Consider the following 22497-nt stretch of genomic DNA (forward strand, 5'->3'; position numbering starts at 1 on the left):
CAATGGAAAATGTGAAAAAAACAGGTATAAATCATAACTTATATCTTCTAACCACGCGGACGAAGTCGCGGGCAACAGCTAGTTTTTATCTAAGCTTGTAAAGTACTACGGCTTTTAATAGATGACGTAAGAATTAAAACATTTTAGCATTAAGACGTGAACCAGTTGGTGAGGATAATGACGATCTTAACCAGTGTTATTTTTTTGCTACGAATCACCAGGCTCCCCTGTCTGACAAAGGGACTGATTGCGCTGCCAAACGAAGGATTTTCTGCTTTTAATATGTTCTTGCTACTCCCGTATTAAGGAATTTAATCCTTGCATCGCAGGGTGTTTTGGTAACATTCAATTTAAAATCGACAAATACACCCAGACTCAGGACAAGCCTTCGTGGATCACACAAACGCTTGTCCTATGCAGGGATCAAAACTGCGACACGTCACGCGCAGTGGGTTCGGCGTGGTGACCTCAACCATTCGGCGACTACGGGTCGCGTCCTGCCGGGGCAATGTGATTGTCTGAAAGGGTTACCGTGGCCCCGGTACATAAAGAGCAAAGAGAGGAACATGGGTCGGTTTTAGTCAGTAGAAGTCTGACACACCCTTCTGCTCAACCCAAAGCGAAAGGATGAAAAAATATTTGATTATAAGTAAATGTTTAATTTTTCTTTTTTATATACAAATATTTGCATGCCATGGCAAGTGGCAAACATGTTTTTAGCACATACCTAATTGTACTGTCACCCTACATGCTGCATGCATGTAGGGTGACAGTACAATTGCTGACACCTGCGTGTGTGTGTATGGCAAATGTACACATGTTTATGGCAAATGATTCTATTCTATTTAAAAGGGTGTCATTTGACGATATCCTATCCGGGAAAAAGCGTATCACTTACTGGCCACCTCCTCATCCAAGACTGGCTCCTCCAATCCATCCACTATTCCCTGGATGGTACCCATCAGCTCTCCGGTCTCCGTCATATAGGGAGACTGTCTTGGCTCCTGAATGCCGACTGGTTCTGACTATAGGAGAAAAGTTATAAACATTAAATTAAATGCATGTTATAATAGTATATTTTAATATGCCGTAGTGATTGCACGGATAACCCGAGCAGTTGAACCACGCCAAACCTCCGTTGACCGTTGATCCCCGCGCAGGACAAGCATTTCTGTGATCCACGAATGCTGGTCCTGAGTCTGGGTGTCTTTGTGCATGTGACTTGTATGTTTGTGAATCCCTTCACGATACAAGTACTTTACCGAGACAGTCAACCGCAACCACTTGTCTTGGCTATCCGTGCATAGTTGGGAATAGGCTAAGGTGATGATTTAAATAATAATCTTTACTGTGACAAATGAGTTATTAAATTGTAAAAATGATTTAGCTGAATAGATTCAAACTTTAAGAACTTTAAGTTTATATCGGAGTATTTTAAAACATGGTTGAAGTTTCGAAAACATCTCGATTAAATGCAATATCTATGAAAATATTACCTGAACTGCAATAAATGTTCCCCGCTTCGGTATCGCCTCTGGATCGAAAACCACCGGTCTGAACCCAAGCAGAGGATCAGGCTTCTCTTCTTCTTTCTCCACTCTCTTCTCTACTTCTGTTCTTCCTACCTCTTTAACAACGTGAGGTAAGACTTCCCTTCTTTCCGCTTCTGTCACAACAGGAGGTATAACTTTTCTTATTTCTTCTTCTTTAATAATCGGAGCTTCTTTGGGTTCTTCTATAATTGGAGTGGGCTCTGCTAGAACTACATTCTCTTTAACTTCTTCCTTGACAACAGGAGCTGGTGGGACTACTTCAAATGAGTCTATTGGAGTAATAGGTATTTCCTTAACTTCCGAATCAAATTTGACTGCTTTCTCTTTCACTTTGGAGTCATTTTCAATTGTTTCTTTTATTTTTATCTCTGCAGACTCTCTTTCAACTTCTACTGGTATTATTTTTTCTTCTCTTTCTGTTTTTGCTTCTTTTGAAGTATCTTTAGCTTCTTCAATAGCTAAAGCGTTACAGTTTTGAAGCATTTCTTCAATTTTAGTGTCGATTTCTTTAAAACCGTTTGAACTGGTTTCGACTTTCATCTCTTTGTGATAAGACTCTTGATAGCTCTTGCTAATCTTCTCTTCTTTATATTGTTCCGTTTTCACTTCTTTCTTGGTGTCTATTCCTACTTCTTCTTTGTATTCTTCTATGCTCTTTATGGTTTCGTCTATTGCTGATGCCAGTAGCGACGATTTTCTTTCAATTTCTTTTATCTCCTCCTATATATTAATATGGTCGTTAATAGGCTTATTTTGTAAATGTAATTTATAACATATCGTGACTTAAATAAAAACAGAGATTCAATAAAATAATACCTGTTGTCATAAATTTTCACGAAAATAAATCCATAATTGTCCATTGATTCATGATTTGACATTATTTTTGAGTGTGCTAGTCTATCTCGTAGCTCAATAATTATAACTATGAAATGACATGAATAAGCATATACTACTTCTGACATGTAGACGTGATAATTTTTTATCCCATTCTGAATAATACACTCGAATAAGATTTTTATCATGACTTTTACATGTACCACCCACAAAACATTGATTGATTCAAAAGCAAAATTTTATGGTGTGTATATGTGTGTATTTATTGGGCTATGATATATTTTTGTGAGCCATGTAGTGATTTTTCTTCCTTCATCTTTTATCCTCAACACTTAATGGATTTTCACACAAATGACAAGACAGCTCAAAAATCACTACCACATACCTTCGAATATTCAGGTCTATCAGCACCACCAAATAATCCAGGTTTCCTATAAACTGGGAGTCTAAACTTCCCCCCACCATTTAAACCAGGTTTAGTGTAAACTGGGGATTGAGGTTTATCTTCAACAGGGGTAGGTAGAGGGGGATCATATATAACCCTTTCAATAGTGGTATCTATATGTGGGATCAACTTCTTCTTAACGATATGAGGGTCTTCATCCTCTGGGGTTGGGGTGCTGTCTCGTGGTACAGGGGTTGCTGAACGAGATTTTGGTAGGGGGAGCTTTAGTTTGAAGACGTATTCATCCGTCAATGGCGTTGGCGGGACTGTTGATGGTGTTGGAGTGTCAATCGTGCTTGCTGCACTTTGGAGTGAAGTCTGACTCTCTGACTGACGGAGATCAGTTCTGAGGGACAGCTTTCGGTCTGTGGATTTCGCTGTGAATGATGATTCTTGGACGGCTTCTGTTTTGATGCTAGATTCTGCTGATTTTGATACTTCTACTGATTTTGTGGCTGATATATCGACGGATTCTTTAGATATATTAGTCGATTTTGCAATATCAATCGATTCTTTAGATATATCTTCTGATTGTTTCGTCACAGCAATCGATTTCGATGCTTCTACAGATTCTTTTACACCAGATTTCTGTACGCTCAATTCTTCAGCAGCTGATAGCTGAACATCTGATTTAATAACCTCCAATTCTCCAGTTTTAACGTGACTTAATATAGACGAAATGGCTTCGTCAGATATGTCTTCTATAACAATGACTTCAGGCGATAGATTTCCTTCAGTTTCAATCTTCTTTATAATTTTAAGGGCAGCGAATTCATCGATCACAGGTTTCTCCTTCTTTGGCTTGATTTTCACAGTTTCAGCTACTTCTACAACCTGAATCGGTTTTGGTTCAACAACCTCAGCTTTCTCCTTAATTTTCTCTTCTTCGACAACAACAGCGGCTTTCTCTTCAACTATTTCTAGATCTTTCATCTCGGTTTTAGTTTCTAGAACACTTATATCTGTCGCTTCAGCGATGGATAACGATTCGTTAATATCTACAGCAACTTTTTCAACTTTTTCAATTTTTGATTCTTTTATTTCTACAATTGGTTCAATGATTTCTTTTGATTCCTGTATTATAACTTCTTGTACGTCAGCTGATTTGACAGCAGTTTCTTTTTTAATTTCCTCTTGTACTATTTCCTTAGTATCGAGAACGACTTCTTCAAGTTTTTGAACAGTAGCTTCACTTTTCACAACAGCTGTTGAGAGTTCGTGTGTGTCAATAACTTTAGCAGTCTCTAGCTCTTTGATAGCGCTTTCAAGCGCTACGTTTTCAGTAGTCATGGTTTCTATAGTTTCGATCGCAGTGTTTACTTCTTCAGCACTCTGGACAGATGATGTTTCAGAGAAATCGGTAACATGTTCTTCAAATATGGCATCTTTGTTGGTGTAAACGTGTGATTCTACAATCGCTACGTATGTTTGTTTTGGGGTTTTAGGTTTCTTCTGTTTAACCTCTTCTACTGTCTCCACTTTACTCTTCTTTTCAGTAGAAGTAGAAGAAAACTCCTTCTTGGAGATTTGAGTTCTTTCTTGGGACGCTCTCCTGCTATCTACTTTTGATAGCCATTCCAGAGGATCACCTTCTTTCATAACTTCTTCTTCTATCTGACTTCTGCTGGTAGATCTTCTGCTACGCTGCATCATCTGCTTCTTAACATCCTCTTCGACGGCAACGCTTTGGAATTCAGATATTACAGCGTCCATTTTTTGTGTCATATCCTGCGATAGCTTCTTTTCACTACGCTGAGCCATTTGAGCGCCTGTAACTGCTTTCTTCTCTACAACTTCAGATTTAGCTTCTTCTTTGATCTCCTTCTTCTCTTCTTGTTTCACAGCCTTAACTGCTACTGGCTTAATTATTTCTTTTCTTTCAACCTTCTTCTCCAGCGACTCTACTTTCATATCCTTCTCAATTTTCTGCGATTTAACTTCCTGTTTCACAACCGGCACTTGTTTTACGACTCTCTCTTGCCTCTCAACTCTTTCTTGTCCGCTCCTTCTAGAAGATTCCGAGTACTCTTGTGAACTCTTTCTCATCGATTCACGAGACTCATACATTTGGGTTTGTGTGGCTGATTGCTGTGGATAATCGGTGAATATTGGTTGATGAAGCATAAACCTGGATAAAGCCACCATCACATCAGTTAAATGGACAAAGAAGGTCCTTAATAGAAGATCATAGTGCAACGGTGATGGTACAATACCCTTTATATTCGGTATTGTCTGTAAGCCTATAGCATGTACCCTCTGTTGGGCATTTTGCCTCTCACTTCCTCCTGAAGTCTCTGTCTTACTCATTTTTCTGTATTCACTCTTGTTTTCATAAGACTCATGTACAGAAGATGCTTTCCTTCTTGGTAATTCTTCTTGATGGTATTCTTCTTCTATGATTGATTGTCTCTTGACTTCGCTTGCTTCTCTTATGTCAGCATTATCAGAATATTCTTCTCTAGACTCATATTGTTCTGATTTCTCTACTCTTACCCTCTCATCTTGAGATTCTCTTCTCTCTTCTTTAGCTACTCTTTCTTCTCTTTCCGATTGAATGATTTCAGTCTCATCGCTAGTTTCCAAATACTCTTGTTGCTTCTCGACTTTGCTAGCTTTTAAAGATTCCTCCTTTTTACTTTCTGATTTAACTTTCTTTTCTATCAACACAGCTTCTTCTTTCACTTCAGATGTTATCAATTCTTCATCTATTTCTTTTTTAATTTCTTCTGCTACAGACACAGCTCTTTCTATGCTCTCATCGACAAGCGTTAGTGCTGTCTCTTCAATCTTATCGATATCAATCTCTTGTCTCATTTTCTCGATATATTGCAATTCTTCTTTTATAGCCTGTTCTTCTACATCAATCGTTACCTTTTTCTTTTCATCTTTCTGTTCACGTACCTCCGTAATCTTTTCGTCAACCTTAACATCTTGTTCATTCACAATACTCTCAACTAACTTTGTTTCTTTTGTCACATCAACGACTTCCAAATCTTTGCTGAGGCTTTTCACATGTTTCTCATATTTAAGCAGCTTGTCAACGACTTCAACATTTTGAACAAATCTAGTTCCGTCAGGGTCATATTGAGCGGAGATCGGTAGCTTATACCGGGTCCCCAGACCAACGCCATTGGTAAGAGCATTCAAAAGATAATCAGGGTCTAAATCGGGGGTCTTACCAAACTGGTCCCTATAATTAGGATTGAGGATTATGGGGTCTTCAAGAGGAGGAACTTCAACAACTGGTTCAGTCGAAAATGGGCGGTACGGTTTAGTGGGAGTTACAAAAGGGGATGCGGTTAAGGATCTGGATTCCGTAAGGGGGGGTGAGTTCCCATACTCTAGTAGATTGCTCCCAAGGTCTGAGGGGTCAACGAATTGTTGGATTTTGAATGATACCTCAGTGGGTTCCGATTGTGGGTCTAAATCTTCCGGTTCGTAATCGTATATCGGCTCCTGGTCGTCTAGAACCGGGTCGTAGAGACCGCTGTAACAAGGAGAGAAGGGTTAAAAAAAATGAAAAATAAAGTTGATGATGCAGGTTTTTGTTGATGGAGATTTATTTTATTTAATTATCACACTAATCTACCATTACAGGTTACTTAACCTAATGCGGTAGCTAGGACTAAACAAAGGTCTATTTATGTGAACTCGGGTTTCAAAGATTGAATTATTATGCACATAGGTTGACAAATATGATATTTTTTATCTCGATTTTATATACCGGTGGGATTATTTTCGCTTTGAAGCGGGCGGGCCCGCGGGCAACAGCTAGATCGAAACTAGTTAGGCAATCTAATTTAATAAAGGATCTTACATTAATTAGTTTTTGTGGTTTTGGAAATATAATAAAACCGGTCAATATAATATAATATTTAAACGCATTTACGACTACTATATAAGCATTGCTTAACTTCGTAAAAAAAAAAAATATTTCTCACGTATTAAAACTATTTAAATCATTTGAACTAAGTTTTTAATGTGCCAAAGTTGAACAGAAAAGTCGTGTTCCATTGACAATTCAGGAGCTACCTAGCTATTGGTTAAACTTAAATATGTATGACCTTATTATAAATTAAATAGATTTAACTGTTCAAGGTCAACCTTTTTTACAATAAATTTAAAGTAAGCAAAAAAATATATTTTCAATATTATACTAACATTATCGTCATTTCTATAATATCTCGATATCACAATAGCTATCAAAGAAACATCACTAACACATTCACCACTCATTTTAAAACAATCGATAAAAGCACAACACTACTTCTTCTTTAAATAAAACTGTTTAAAACACGTCTGCACCAAATGAAATTTAAAACAAGTAATAAAAACGCGTCTATGCCTGTTCAAATTTAAAAAAAATACTTAAACACAAAACCGAATGGCAAAACACCTGTGCCTTTCCTTAAAAAAAAACCAAAACGTCACTCTGACAGTTTAAAATAAGATGAATTTTGATTGTAAAAAATTAATATTTAAAATAAAAACTTACTGGTTTTTATAGACCAGGTAAAATTTCATTTTTGCATTTAAATAACAATAATAATTATAAATAAATAAATTCGTTCGTTCGGACCGTTATCGAGAGGCGATCGGTATCAAAAGCCAAATAAAGATTTCAAATTGACTTTTAAGAATATAGCATTGCATTGAAAAAGGGCGTCTATTTTTAATTCAAGATGAATATAATACTTGTCAATAAGTTTAATTCTGATTGGCATTCATATTGATTTATTATTAAAACATTAAGAGGGCTGCAATAGCTTTTCTAAATATAGTTTGTGATGATTACACGATAAAAAAGGGAGGGATACTTTGGGATTTCTTTATTTAAAATCGTTAGCGCCATCCCTGTTGTCGAGACGAACATTATCTTAAAGGAAACCAAAATTCATGTAAGATTTAAAATACTACTTACCATAATTATTTATTTAATAACGGTTTACTTAAGCAAATTTATCAGGATCGCCCGAGTAGTTTCGGAACCAACCGGAGTCCTTAATTATGAGTTGACGCGGCCGCTGGGTTGCAAGTCGAACTAGTCGGGCAATCCTGATACATACGCGAGAGTAACTTGACTTCAAAAGGGAGGTCCCAAATCCATCTGTATTTTAATTATTTTTTATGTTTGATACATAACAACTTTGGAGTGGATAAATTGATTTTGATAGTAACTGTCGTGAGAATGATTCATTATTAAATGATGTAACGGTTTCGACTCGCGATCCCGCCGCGTCTGCTCATGAATAAGGACTCCGGTTGGGTCCGATACTAGTCGGGCTACCTCGATAAATACGCGTGAGTAAACCGTTATATCATTTAATAATGGATAAACTGATTTTATTTCTTCTTTTGTCATTTAACGTTAACATAATTTCATCAAGTTTCGCTCAGAAGATTTTATTTGTAGTCCGTTGTATTAAAAAAAAATCGATTCCATTAGGGTCCGAAACTAGTCGGGTAATCCTGATAAATACGCCTGACGAAACCGTTATCCCCAAAGTAATTACATGACAACTTTCCCTACGAGAAATTAGAATGAAACAGACCTATTACAATTTTGGAGGCAAAAAAAAATGATTTAAAAAATCTTTTGTAAATCGGTCCTGCTCTTTTTTTACTTGTAAATTGCATTGCCATCGGGTCTGAAGCTACCCTGAAAATTTCTGCCTGCTCGCATCGGGAATTGCCTCAAAATTGACTTACAAAAATCCAACCGGAACGACAAACAAACAAGAAAGTGAGTGTATAAAAACGTGGGAATAAAAGAAGGTTCGTGACAAAAAGTTTTGCTCACCGCATCACTCCAAGTGCCATGGCATCGCCGCATTCAGCCACCTTCCTGCAGGCCGCCTCCAGGGTCATGTCTATCGCCTCCTCTCCACAGATGGTCAGGACTGTGTCTCCGTTCTGGAGACCAGCTCTCTTGGCTGGCGAGTTGGGTTGAATCTGGTGGGTGGAGTGAAAGTATTAATACTGCTGACTGCACGGATAGCTGCAGTGGTTGAGGTCGCCAAGCCAAACCACGTCGCGCGATTCGGTCCCCGCGTAGGACAAGCATTTGTGTGATCCACGAATGCTTGTCCCGAGTCTGGGTGTCTTTGTGCATGTGACTTGAATGTTTGTGAAACCCAAGACACAAGGATTAATTCCTTAGTCGTTTTTTAAATAAAACTAAATAAACAAGAAACTTCATGGGCCAGTTCTTTCCAGAACAATGGTGGATGGCCACTGGTAGATACCACATCATATTTTAGATGAAAGTTCTCAACAAGGCCTCTGCATATTGGACCTGTGTCCCCGTGCACGCCTTGAAAAACGACCGGGTCTCGTGTCATGAAGTTATCCCGTGAAAATGAAGAGATACTATTGAAAAACTATTATACATCGTTATCTAGTCTCAGAGTAAGAAAAGCTTGTGTTATGAGTACTAGACAACTGATAAACATACTTATATATTTCTAAATACATACATTATAATAAAGATAAAATATCTGTGAACCAAGTATCATCTAAACCAGAGATATTAGTATGATAGACTGGTCTGTTGGTCTAGCGGTAAGTGTTTCCGACTGCTATAACAAAGGTCGTGGGTTCGATTCCCACAACAACCTTTTTTTTTGGGTAATGAACGTCAGATGTTCTGTGTCTGGGTGTAATTTATCTATATTATGTATGTATTTAGAAATATATGAGTATGTTTATCAGTTGTCTAGTACTCATAATACAAGCTTTGCTTAGTTTGAGACTAGATGGCGTAGTGTGAAAGTTTTGGAATATTATAATATTATCTTCGTCGATATTTTTTGTTTAAAAAAGGCAAAACTACGTTTCTCATATTTGTTCATTATCTAACTGAGGGCCTTAATACATTTTTAATTTGTACACTCAGTCGTCATCCCTGTTATCAATATTGTTTCATACCACAAAAATTAACAGCTATAAAAAACCAAATAAAAATAACTGTATCAATCTATATTAGTTTCAATATCATGAAATGCACTTCAGTTGTCAATTCACGTACGACATGCGACATTGGACGATGTATAAATCGAAGCTGTCAATCGCTGGCTGACATCCAAATGCCCTTGGTTACAACATCACTGATTAGTAGATCAAGTTTATAATTAACTAATAGATTTTTAACAAAAGAGTATTTGACTAAGTGCCGATTTCTCAATCGCCAGATAACTTTTATCTGACGAATATGTTTGAAGTTTTGACAGCTTTTGTATAGGAAATATGTCAAACGGCCATATTTATTCCTCAGATAGAAGTTAACTGACGATTGAAAAATCGGCCCTAAATCTAATAATATAAATCGGTTTAGTCCGTCAGAGAGATTTACAAAAAAATATTGACGTATGTATGTTTTCATTTTATCACTTAACTAGCTGTTGCCCGCGACTTCGTCCTCGTGGTTAGAAGAACTTGAACCGTTTTGGCAGCGCACGCAACGGAAGCCCTCAAAGATGAATAATTCTCCCGTTTTTTACGCATTTTCCTTTGTATCTTCACTCCTATTAGTCAGAGCGTGATGTTATACAGCCTATAGCCTTCCTTGATAAACGGTCTATTCAAGACAAAAAAATTTTAATTCGCACCAGTAGATCCTGAGATTAGCGCGTGCAAACAAACAAACTCTTCAGTTTTATCCTCGGTGATTTTTTAGTCGTCTTACAAAAGTAGCCCAGTTCATGTATACGACATAAAATGCCCCTAGGCGCGATTATTATTTTTTTATCTTCAACTAAGATAATAGGTACGAAGAAAAATAAAACATGAGAAATCTGAAACATTCTGTTAAAAATGATAAAAATGCCGACGCCCACGCCCCTCACCATTGTTACAAGGCTCGGACCGCGCTCGCAACAGAGCTATGTTTCTAAAACTACGAATTGCATCATAATATTGAAAAAAAAATGCATTTTAAATTTATTGAAATCTCATAAATACCTATTTTTTTATCATGAACGTGTTCTATTCATTGGATACATGAACTGGGCTGCTTTGTAAGAGGACTAAAAAATCACGGTATATATTAGCAATCAGCATAGAAGTATAGATAGTATATTAGTATAGATATAGATTAAAATTAAGGAAGATCAAAATCACTTAAGTATGGTAGTGGGGGCTAGTGACATCACTTGCTAGTAAAAAGCGTACTGGTAAGTGACGTCACATGACATTTTATTTCGCTGTATCCCATTTATTGTTTGTTTACGAGATAAAAGATTAAAATCGTACTCAATATTTTTATGAAATGTGTGACAGACTAAACAGAATTATATTATTAGAGTCAAATACCCTATTATTAAAAAACCTATTTTCCAAAAATCTTTGACAAAAATATTTTCATTATTAAATGATGTAACGGTTTACTCACGCGTATTTATCGGGGTGGCCCGACTAGTTTCGGACCCAACCGGAGTCCTTAATCATGAGCAGACGCGGCGGGATCCCGCCGTGAGTAATCACGATAGTTATTATAATAAAAAAATCTTTGTCAAATTCTCTATTTATTTAAAAGACTCCCGGATTTAGGAATTTAATACTCTTTTTTCTTGCTGTGGGGTTTACACAATATTGATTGTATTTTATTGAAAATAAGTTCATTAAGTAATTTATTCTTAACTTCGTATGCTATAATAATTTTATCATATGAAATGTTTACAAATCTTTTTAATTACAGACAATTTAAAATTGCGAATATAAGTGTATAAAACATTTCAAGTCACATGCACAAAGACACCCAGACTCATTATACTCACTACAGGACAAGCACTCATTATACTCACATCACACACATGCTTGTCCTACGCGGGGATCGAACAATGGGCGACAGAATTAATTATTAAAATAATTAAAATAAACTATATTAGATACCTTCACCATAGTAATTGGCATTTCTAAATCAGTGCCTCCTATAAGCTCAAAGCCCCATCGTTCACTTGGTTCTCTGGTTAAATGCACGTCCAACGCCATCTAGGGAACGGAAAGAGAAGATTTAAAACATTAAAGAAATTGACATTATCTACATCATCATCCTAGCCTTTTCCTAACTATGTTGTGGTCGACTTCCAGTCTAACCGGATGCAACTAAGTACCAGTGTTTTACAAGGAGCGACTGCCTATCTGACCTCCTCAACCCAGTTACCTGGGCAACACGATACCCCTTAGTTAGACTGCTTTTCAGACTTTCTAGTTTCTGACGAGTAACAATCGTCAAAGATGTGTATCACACAAAAACGTGTACCACGTGGGGATCGAACCCGCGACAAGTGGCGCTCGGCTCGTGGTGACCTCAGACACTCGGCTATCCGTGCAGTCAATTATACACCTACATTAAAAAAACATACATGATAATAATTAAAAACAAATATCACGAAAACACTAAAACTTACACACTTCATCAAAAGAATTTATTCGATGAGAATTGAACCGACCTTTGGTTTAAGCACTTTAGCAGTCAGCGCCACTAACAATTAGAACCAAGATAAAAAGAATTTTACGAGAGAAAAGAAAAATTGAGACAGGATTCAAACTTGCATCTCTAGGTTTAAAGCATTAGGGCGATGGTTTCTCAAGCGCTTTTTTTCCGGAAATATTCAGACAAAAAACACACGTGTTTTTTTTATTATCTTTATCTTTACTAATATATAAAGCTGAAGAGTTTGTTTGTTTGTTTGAACGTGCTAATCTCAGGAACTACTGGTTCAAATTAAAAAAATCTTTTAGTATTGAATAGACCATTAATTGAGGAAGGTTTTAGGCTATATACCATCACGCTGCGACTAATTGAAGCGAAGATGCAATGGAAAATGTGGAAAAAACAGGGCAGGTATAAATCATAACTTATATCCTCTAAGCACGCGGACGAAGTCGCGGGCAACAGCTAGTATACATATAGAGTTATCACAAAATTGAAAACACAACATTAACACCAGTTTATTTCAAACAGGCCGTTCTCCAGGCACCTTTAAAACGTTACAGTAATGACTCTAATTGTACTAATCTAATCTAATAATTCTTTCGCGTAATACCGCGATGGCATTGTGGTTCGATGAATTTATATACAAGCGGTGTAAGTTCGATTCCTACATGTAAATGTTATACATACGACATACATAAAATAAATGATCTTTATTTTTAAAACTATAATATACTAGCTGTTGCCCGCGACTTCGTGAGCGTGGTTAGAAGATAAAAGTTAGGAATTTTTGAACGCGAGTCCTCGAAGATGAATAATTTTCCCTGTTTTTTCTACATTTTCCATTGTATCTTCGCTGCTATTAGTCGCAGCGTGATGGTATATAGCCTAAAACTTTCCTCGATTAATGGTCTATTCACCACAAAGATTTCAGATTTTTCTAATTTGAACCAGTAGTTCCTGAGATTAGCGTGTTCAAACAAACAAACTCTTCAGCTTTATATATTAGTATAGATAAGAAAAGATTGTGAGGAAACTTAGATTCTAAATTTTTCAAGCTAGCGTGGTGATCAATGCTCAAACCGTCCTTTATAAGGGAAAGAGATCTATGCCCAACAGTGGGCCATAATCATTGCCTGTATTTATTTAATAATACATTATATATTTATAATTATTTACCTTTCAATTAGCTTCGGAGAAGTTCACAGGCACACGGTTAAATTTTAACTGAGCGTTTCTTTGGCATGGGTCTCGATTGACACAATTTTTTCAGTTAAGTAGGTCCGGACCTAGTTTTAACTAGACCTAGATTGACATACGTGTGTTAGGTACAGGTATAGAAACTATTCAAGATTACAATTTAAGTATTTGAATAAAAGAAATTGATTTAAAAATTCTAAAATTTGTCTTTAAATGTCACTCCATTCAAATGTTATTAAAATCGGTCCAGCCATTTTTATATTTGTAAATTGCATTGTCATCGGGTTTGAAACTACCCTGAAAATTTCAGCCTGCTAGCTTGAGCATGGGCGTGTCGCGAGTTCGATCCCCGCGTAGGACAAGCATTTGTGTGATCGACGAATGCTTGTCCTGAGTCCGAGTGTCTTTGTGTGCGTGACTTGAATGTTTGTGAATACCCCCGCGATATAAGGATTAAATTTCATAACGCAGGAGACAATTCTTTCTTTTTTTGATATTTTTATTAGACAGAGACGAAGATGGTGGATTAAGTTGAAATCTCTTGAGACGTCACATTCATATTCATATTCTTTAATGCAAATGCACAATGTAAGATCAAATGGTTATACAAATAAGATTGAAGCAATCGTCACTCATCAGTACGCCTACCTTATGTCCTTGCATTATCCAACCATCTTTGATAAGAGATTTCCGTATTTTTTTCCCCACATTTTTTTATACACACGCCTTTCTTGATTGTTTGTTGTATTTTTACAACTTAATTTTGAGGCACTTTCTGAAAAGCTGGCAGGCTGAAATTTCCAGGGTAGCTTCAAAGCCGATAACAATGCAATTCACAACTATAAAAACGGCTGGACCGATTTTGAAAAAATTGGAATGGAGTGCCAAATGAATATTAATTTAATCTACAATAAATTGCGGGTGGTAAAGCGATTATAACTCATTAAATATTTAAGTGGGTATAATTAAATGATGCAACGGTTTACTCTCGCGTACTTATCGGGATTGTTGCGACTTTTAGAGCCAACCGCAGTCCTTAATCAGTCGTACTGGACTAGCAACCCCGGGGCCGCGTCAGCTCATGATTAAGGACTCCGGTTGTGTCCGAAACTAGCCGGGCGATCCCGATACATAAGCGTGAGTAAACCGTTACATCATTTAATAACGAATCACCCCGACTAAAGTTGCTATAAACATTGTGGGTTATAAGATGTAAGGTACATAAAAAATCATTAAAATAAAACACAAAACAAACTTAAACAGAAATATATTAGAACTTGGTACTTCTCCTCCGCAAAGCTGGTCTGCTAAGCGGTAACTTCAACTGCGCTACCTTCTTCGTACCAACGGTAACCAACGTAGCACCAGTCAACGCAACCTTGGACGAGACGGTCCTCAAAGTCAACTTCAATTGCTGACACAACTCATCAAAATTAAACTTATAACCGTTAATAAGTAGAATGAAGACTAAACTATAACACAAAGATTTGTCCTTAAATTGCAACGACCGTCCTCGTTTACCGTTGACGTTTGATAAGAAGTTCTTCATCACTATATTGTTGAGCGTACCGGAGTATGGGCACGCTGTGAACGTCTTTTTACTAATATCTTTCATTAACGTAGAGTACAATTTTAGTAATGTATCCGCATAGACGAGTAAAACGGTATGGGTTTGAGATAATGTCTTCGTTGCTATGGACTTTAAGAACGGATTCAACTGTTTGATATAGTCCGTGCCTTCAATCTCTGAGTAAATCTTCTCGTACTCATCCGCAGTCAGTATAGCGTCAACATCGTACACATCCTCAACTTTCTTAGCGTCTCTATTAATTGTAGGTATGTAGAATTCATCAGAATTTACACTATTATACGCTGACAAGTCTAATTGATCTTCTGTTAATGTATCCGTAACATTTTGCATCTGTTCCGTGACAGTTTGTACGTTAACTTTCAGTTTTTCACGATGTTCCATTATTTGTTTGTGTTTCTTCGATCCGAACTTCCTACTGAGCTCCAAATAACTTGTTTCGTTCAATTCCGTCGTGTCCAAGTTTGATTTTAACACCGGTTTCAGTTCAATGTTTTCGACTTCTATTAAACGCACTTTTCCTGTTGTTTTGTTGCGTGCGAGGATTAAAGTTCTCCCTAAATCTGCTTCCTCTTCTTCCCCAGTATATAACATGTCACATAATTCAGTTACTATAGTTTTCTTTCCCGTATTTTGGTCTTGAAATAGTGTGCAATCGTTTGTCTTAAATTGCTCCGTTGCGTAGCCATTTTGGAAGTTTACAATCATTGGGTATACTTCCTCTTTTGGACAGACTTCGTCTATTTGTATTTCAGGCATTGTTTCACTTATAATTTATTATTGCACCCCTTATCAAGTAGTTTGAAGATTGTTTATCAATGCGAAAAAGTGAGGTTAGAATGCATGTGAACTTTTACTGTCACTCTTGCTTGTCAAATGCGTTTGACGTTTTAACTCATTTTTAGATTCGTTCGGAAACGAATATTGAGTTTATATAAGTTTCGCCTATAACTTTGTATTCACTTAACTTGGATACATATTTAGCTTATATATTAAATCTTTTTTTTAGACTATACTCCTCCGAGAGGTCTTGACCGATTTTTTAAGATATTTACATGCCTATTCAGTAGGCAAAGTCAGTAGGTTAACCTATGTTATGTTTTTCCTAAACCGGAAAATATTCAAAATAATTTATATGACAAAAAAAGTTTTTTGCCTTAGCTAGGTATAAGCATGAAATTAACAATGTATCATTTTCAAATGACTTTATTAGTGAGGCGTCAATAAAGTTATATATAGACGCATAATTTTGCCTACTCACTATTCCATGATATCAGATGCAAGATATTACAGAGAAAAAGTATTTATCGTCAATCCCTACTAATATTATAAATGCGAAAGTAGCTCTGTCTGTCTGTCCGTCCGTTACGCTTTCACGTCAAAACCACTGAACTGATTTTAATGAAATTTGGTACAGAGCTAGAGTTGACCTGGAGAAAGAACATAGAATAGTTTTTATCCCGGACTTTTGAAGAGTTCTATTGGAAACGCGATATAAACGACCTCGACGCGGGCGAAAAGCTAGTAAACAGTAATCAAATAACGTAAATTAAACACCATTTTATCTATTTAAAACCGCATATTACACAAGAGCCCTGACTACTATATATACCATTTTCATTTATAGGTTAAAAAAAACTCAAACGTCAGCATAATTTATTTACTGTCTATTCATAAAGTTGTTCAACGCTGGCATATACTGCTTGCGACTAGCGGACAGGTTGTCTTGTCTGTAGTAACAGAACTCACTTGCATGTGCTAGTACCTCTGGGACCAACTTTAATGACGGAGCGTTGTATTCAGACAGGTATTTGCCAAGCTGAAACAAAAAAAATATTAATTCGATCAATGAATATGGTGGGAGTCGCTCTTTAAACGTCCAGGGGTTAGACGACAGAGATTCACAAATGGGCATAGCCCTTAATTAAAGGGCAAATAGGGATGCTGACTGGGTATAAAAAGAAAAAAAAAAAATTAGTCCCTCAGTTAGATAATTGAAAAGTATGAGACACGTATTTTTACCTTTTTGCACATGCATATAATAATATTGCACAATAGGGATGATGACTGGGTATAAGAAGAAAAAATCTCATTAGTCCCTCAGTTAGATAATGGAAAAGTATGAGACACGTATTTTTTTCCTTTTTCAGAAAAACTAGAATTGATAAAGTTTAACTGCTTTAAAGTTTAGGAGAGGGGGCTTGTGACGTAACGATAGAGTAAAATTTATACTCAATCGTGACGTCACGCGTAAGTTTCATTCACTGTAATTTGGTAAATTTATGTTTGCGGGACAAATTAAAAAATACGTATCCATTATTATACAAACACTACAAGACAGACACTGTAAAAATTTTTGTCATCATCCATGTTAAAAAAGGTTTGGGAGGTTGGCAGTTAAGTATAAATAGGCTTAAAAAGCGCTATCTACTTCAAGATGGTCAGTCTTTATATTTATGACCTTACTAATAATTGCGTCAATAGAAATTTATTATCTGTGAAAATTTCAACCGTCCCGTCACCACGGTTCATGACATATAGCTTGGTCACAGACAGTGGAACGTTAATAATATAGGGTTTCGTTTTTACAGTGATCCATACTGTTAGATAGACATTAGATACAGGGCCGGATTTAGGGGCCCAGGGGCCCAGAGGCAATAAGGGAGTGGGGGCCCCTTGGTTCAATTTATTTTCATTCAGTGAAAAATTTATCGAGCTTTTTTTAGACGCCTACTTTGGTGGTGGCCCCCTGGTCATAGTGGGCCTATAGGCACTGGCCTAAAGTGCCTTATGGATAATACGGCACTGGTTAGATATCATAAATAATAATCTTTTGATGGGAATAAATAAAGGCTATTTCACGTCAAATGAAAATTGGCTCATCCAGTCCGGAAGTTAAGGTAACAAACCAAACATAAGAATTAAAGAATTGAGAACCTTCTCCTTTTAAAAGTCAGTTAAAATGATTTAAAGGGTACTTACAACGCTAGCCCTTTCAGATTGCTTAGGGGAGTAGACAGCGGCGTCTCGTTGTAGTCCCTTCGTGAGATCCATACCAAGTAGTACAGCAATACCACAGCTTTGGCTGCTCAGGGCTTCGGTCACCGCCTGTAGGGCTCCCGGACGTGCCAAGAAGTCCTGAAAATAGAATAGCTTATATTGAAGACGAATTACATAATGTTGCGGTGAATAATAATAGTCCACAACTTTCATACAACGCCATCTAGTGTCAAACTAAGCATAGCTTGTATTATGATTACTTACTAAATACATACATATTATAGACAAATATATAACACCAGGACGCTGAACCAACGATCGTGCTCATCACACAACCGTTTGTCCTGGGTAGGAATCGAACCCATGATATCCAGTATAGCAGTCAAGGCTACTAACCAATAGACCAACAGGCTAGTCCAAGTTGTACACGCGTTCGTGTTCGATCTCAATGCATATGATATTAAAGTGATTTTAATTTTTTTCAAATCAATTTATTTAAGTTAAACTATCTAGCACGTTTTGAATGTCAAAAAATCCTATTATATAGACAATTCACCGCTTCCAAAGTGCTCTGGCTGTTAAGAAGGAACAGTGTCACAAAAGCGCGTCGGGCATGTTTTCGGAATATGTTACTGGCGGTTAAAGGGTTGATAATTCACCTTGACAAGTATGGGGAAGCTTGGAACCAGCACATCCGTGACAGTCTTGACGTCCTTCCTCAGGAGTTGTGCCGCAGACAGTCTGGAGACATCACTCCTCGCCGCCACCAGGGAATCCAGGACTCTGGTCCTATGAAAAGACAGTTAAAAGCTTCTGTGTAGACAATTTTTTGAATGATTCCCTTATTAATGAACATTCAAGTCACATGCACAAAGACACCCAGACTCAGGACAAGCATTCGTGGATCACACAAATGCTTGTCCTACGCAGGGATAGAACCCGCGACACGGCACGCAGATGGTTTTGCGAGGTGAAATTAAGATTGAAAGAAATTAAGGTGAGCTTTTGTTGATTTGCATCGATAAAGGCGATATATATTCATCATCATCATCATCCTAGCCTTTTCCCAACCATGTTGTGTCTTCCAGTCTAACCGGTTTCAGCTAAGTACCAGTGTTTTACAACTATTTACAAGGAGCGACTGCCTATCTGACCTCCTCAACCCAGTTACAGACAACACGATACCCTTTAGTTAGACTGGTTGTCAGACTTTCAAGCTTCTGACTACCTGTAACGACTGTCAAAGATGTAGGAATAACAGCCGGGACCCACAATTTAACGTGCCTTCCGAAACACGGAAGGACAGGATTAGGGCGATATGTTTTTAGTATTGTATTGGAAAACGGTCTACTAAGAATAACCCTTCAAAACCCTTGATAACTAACCTCATCTCCTTGTAATCTGTTGGTTTGAGTAAACTCTCCAGAAATAATGTGATTTCTTCATCATGCGGTGTTGCTTTGTCCACAGCTTTTGAGAAATTGACTGTATCCAATATAATTGTGGCTGTTAATAGGAAATATTTTTTTTAATATAGAGGCGTAAGTAAAGTTATATTAGATGTTAAATGCTACGAAAGTTCGTGTTTGTTCCTCTTTCACATAAAGAAAACACTGGATTTATACGTAACTTGGTACACAGATAGTTTATAATCAGGATTAACACATAGGAAAGATTTTAGTTCAACTTTTCCCGTGGGACCATTTTCCATTTGTTGAGGGCGGGCCCGTGAGCAACAGCTACTTTAATACGATCTAACTTTCCAAATTCGTTGAGTATTTTGGTAGACATTTAGTTATTTTTCTCCACTTGCATCTCCCACAACAACTTTCAATCTTCTTAGCCGATTTGTATCAAATCTGTCTAAAAGAACTCGCACATATTTCACTTTTGAGTGACTCCATAACCTTTACCACGTAATCCTTGCATCTTCAGAGGCCTGTGTCCAGCAGTGGACGAATATAGGCTGATGAGAATGATTTTTATAGTAACTATCGTGAAACTGATTCATTACTAAATGATGCAATGGTTTACTCACGCGTATTTATCGGTATTGACCGACTAATTCCAACTCGCTCGCCCGCCGCGTTTAGGACCGCAGAGTAAGCCGTTGCATCATTAAATGATGATGATGATAGCATAGGAATTCCATACCATGTAACATCTCACTGCACACAGGATAGGCGTTGAAAAAGTCCACATCTCTGGCCACCAGCGTACCTAGATCCTTGATCCGCTGTGCTATGAGGGTACAGCAGGATCCAACCGTTTCTATGGTGGAACGAGTGTCGTCTTTGTAATGCCAGGCTGTGCGGTCTATTGGTCTGTAAGCAAACAGTTTACTATAGAAATCTATACTAATATATACAGCTGAAGAGATTGTTTGTTTGTTTGAACACGCTAATCTCAGGAACTACTGGTACAAATTGAAAAATTCTTTTTGTATTGAATAGACCATTCATCGAGGAAGGTTTTAGGCTATATACCATCACACTGCGACTAATAGGAGCGAAGATACAATGGAAAATGTGGAAAAAGCAGGGCAGGTATAAAACATAACTTATATCTTCTAACCACGCGGACGAAGTCGCGGGCAACAGCTAGCATACTAATAATTATACATGTGACGTGTCTCGGGTCCGATCCCCGCGTAGGACAAGCGTTTGTTTGATCCATGAACGCTTGTCCTGAGTCTGGGTGTCTTTGTGCATGTGCATTACATGTTTGTGAAACCCAAAAAAATATGACTACTCACCTATGATCAATAATTTCTGAGACGTAAGGAGCTAAATATTTATCTTGTTTAGCCAACACATGATGGTCAACCAGCACCACCTTACATTTGCTCTTGTTCAATAACTGTGCTATATCATGGTCATCCCTGTAACATAAGAATTGGTACATCTCAAAAACTGCTGAACATATTTTGATGTAACTTTGAAAATAATTGTGATATGTATTTTAAATACAGGCAAAGGATTTATATATTATGACACTCATGTTATAAATGTGAAAGTATGTAGGTATGTGTAAGTGTGTGTGTGTGTGTGTGTGTATTAGTGTGTGGTGTGTGTATGAGTGTGTGTATATTTGCAGCATCTTCACACCTTAATGGCTGCACCGATTTCGAATAAATCTGTTATGGTGCTAGCAAAACTTTTGGCTAGCTCATAGTCCACTTTTTACTTATAAAGCAATTGGGTAATGTAAAAAATTAAAAAAAAACTTACCTAAAAATCAAATTATTTTCATTTATACCTTTCTCTCTCAAAAAGTAAGCGACCTCAGTTTTCAGATCATAATCTTTCCTATCAACATTTAAAACCGGCAGAAAAATATCATCTTTTACTGGAATACTCTCATCTCTATGGATTTTAGTGCAAACTTTACATTTTATCTGATTGTATTGCCAGTTTAAAAAACAAGCATAGACTATAGAGCTGACTGCTGAGTCTAGGTCACAACTTTCATTGCCAATAACTAGGTTTAATTCACCATAGAAGTTTGAATTCTGAAAAAAAAGTTGTCTATGAAAAAATATATAAAGAAAATTGTTATATGCTATGTTGTTTACTTAAATAAACTTAATATATGTACTTAAAATATTTATAGTTTATTTATAATAAATTTTGGAGGTCAGAGTTGCTGAATACAGTACAATAGTAGGTTTTATCTGTTAAGTCTTGAAACTGATACAAATATGGCTTGAGAAAGGCAATTCAAAGATTTTTATAGAAAACTAGCTTTGTCCTGTGACTTCGCCCGCGTGGATATCGCTTTTAGCTGCGAATATTATGCTTTTTGGCTATTTGGTTGCCTGGTTATAAAGCGGTCTATGTTTTAATTCTCCTTAAACTACAAAGTGCTTCCATATCAGTTCAACAATATGAGCTCAAAGGGAAAACATGGAAAAAGTCTGCAGCTATTAGCACTATCCACATAGTCAAAGCCTTGGCAATAAGCTAGGATTTATACTTTTAAAATTTGAGAAAACAAATCTAAACTTTTGTTTTTATTCTGTCACTTATATTTAGCGGTTACGTTACTTGTCAATCTAATAGAATAAGTACCGAACTACATGTTTTGAACGATAAGTACCTAAAAAGGGTCACATTTTATTCGTTTTTAGAAATTTATTTCTATGGACGAACTACGTCGCATTAATACAGGTCCCTCTTCATAAAGGTAAGCGGTACACAGTAATACGATTAAAATTACCAATTTTGTTATTGCTGCAGCGAAATAGTCGTCCATAATTGAATTTTGATGGTTAATAACGAAATTAAAGAGGCCGTAGAAAACTAACCCATATTTTTAGGTTTTAAAATGTTTTGACATATTTTGTAAGTGTTGCCACTTTTGAAGATTAGTTTTTACCATTGTGTGTTTGAGAAATTAACTGTCACTTACACATCTTCTGTTTACAATTCGTTTGTCAGCAAAA

At 36.8% G+C, this 22497-nt stretch overlaps 3 protein-coding genes across 7 annotated transcripts in view; all 3 read right to left on the bottom strand.

Annotated features, from left to right (window-relative positions):
* Positions 1-12263, bottom strand: part of LOC113491629 (titin-like) — a 34878-nt gene extending 22615 nt beyond the window's left edge. For 3 of the 5 annotated variants that reach the window (XM_026868694.1, XM_026868693.1, XM_026868695.1), the window contains exons 1-6: positions 12240-12263; positions 11722-11820; positions 8633-8784; positions 2773-6319; positions 1497-2273; positions 899-1025 (exon numbers count right to left, since the gene is read on the bottom strand). In XM_026868694.1, coding sequence (XP_026724495.1) covers positions 899-1025; positions 1497-2273; positions 2773-6319; positions 8633-8784; positions 11722-11820; positions 12240-12248 — 4711 coding nt within the window. In that variant the 5' untranslated portion in view covers positions 12249-12263. Of the gene's footprint in view, positions 1-898; positions 1026-1496; positions 2274-2772; positions 6320-6993; positions 7127-7327; positions 7456-8632; positions 8785-11721; positions 11821-12239 lie in introns of those variants that run through there. The other 2 variants (XM_026868696.1, XM_026868697.1) reach the window with 2 other exon arrangements.
* A 2452-nt stretch (positions 12264-14715) lies between these two features.
* On the bottom strand, positions 14716-16052 carry LOC113491633 (DNA-directed RNA polymerase I subunit RPA49-like). The gene has a single exon (XM_026868701.1). It carries the CDS (start codon positions 15810-15812, stop codon positions 14736-14738), a length of 1077 nt encoding a protein of 358 aa, XP_026724502.1. The 5' UTR covers positions 15813-16052; the 3' UTR covers positions 14716-14735.
* Positions 16053-16699: 647 nt separating this feature from the next.
* Positions 16700-22401, bottom strand: LOC113491632 (exopolyphosphatase PRUNE1). Its single transcript, XM_026868700.1, has 8 exons — positions 22272-22401; positions 21284-21564; positions 20809-20934; positions 20208-20377; positions 19439-19559; positions 18713-18842; positions 18036-18191; positions 16700-16872 (listed from the first exon to the last, which is right to left on the bottom strand). The coding sequence occupies exons 1-8, from the start codon at positions 22305-22307 to the stop codon at positions 16714-16716; spliced, it is 1179 nt and encodes a 392-aa protein (XP_026724501.1). The 5' UTR covers positions 22308-22401; the 3' UTR covers positions 16700-16713.
* Positions 22402-22497: the final 96 nt, after the last annotated feature.

Source organism: Trichoplusia ni, chromosome 3, assembly GCF_003590095.1.
Source record: "Trichoplusia ni isolate ovarian cell line Hi5 chromosome 3, tn1, whole genome shotgun sequence".
NCBI classification, from domain to species: domain Eukaryota; kingdom Metazoa; phylum Arthropoda; class Insecta; order Lepidoptera; family Noctuidae; genus Trichoplusia; species Trichoplusia ni.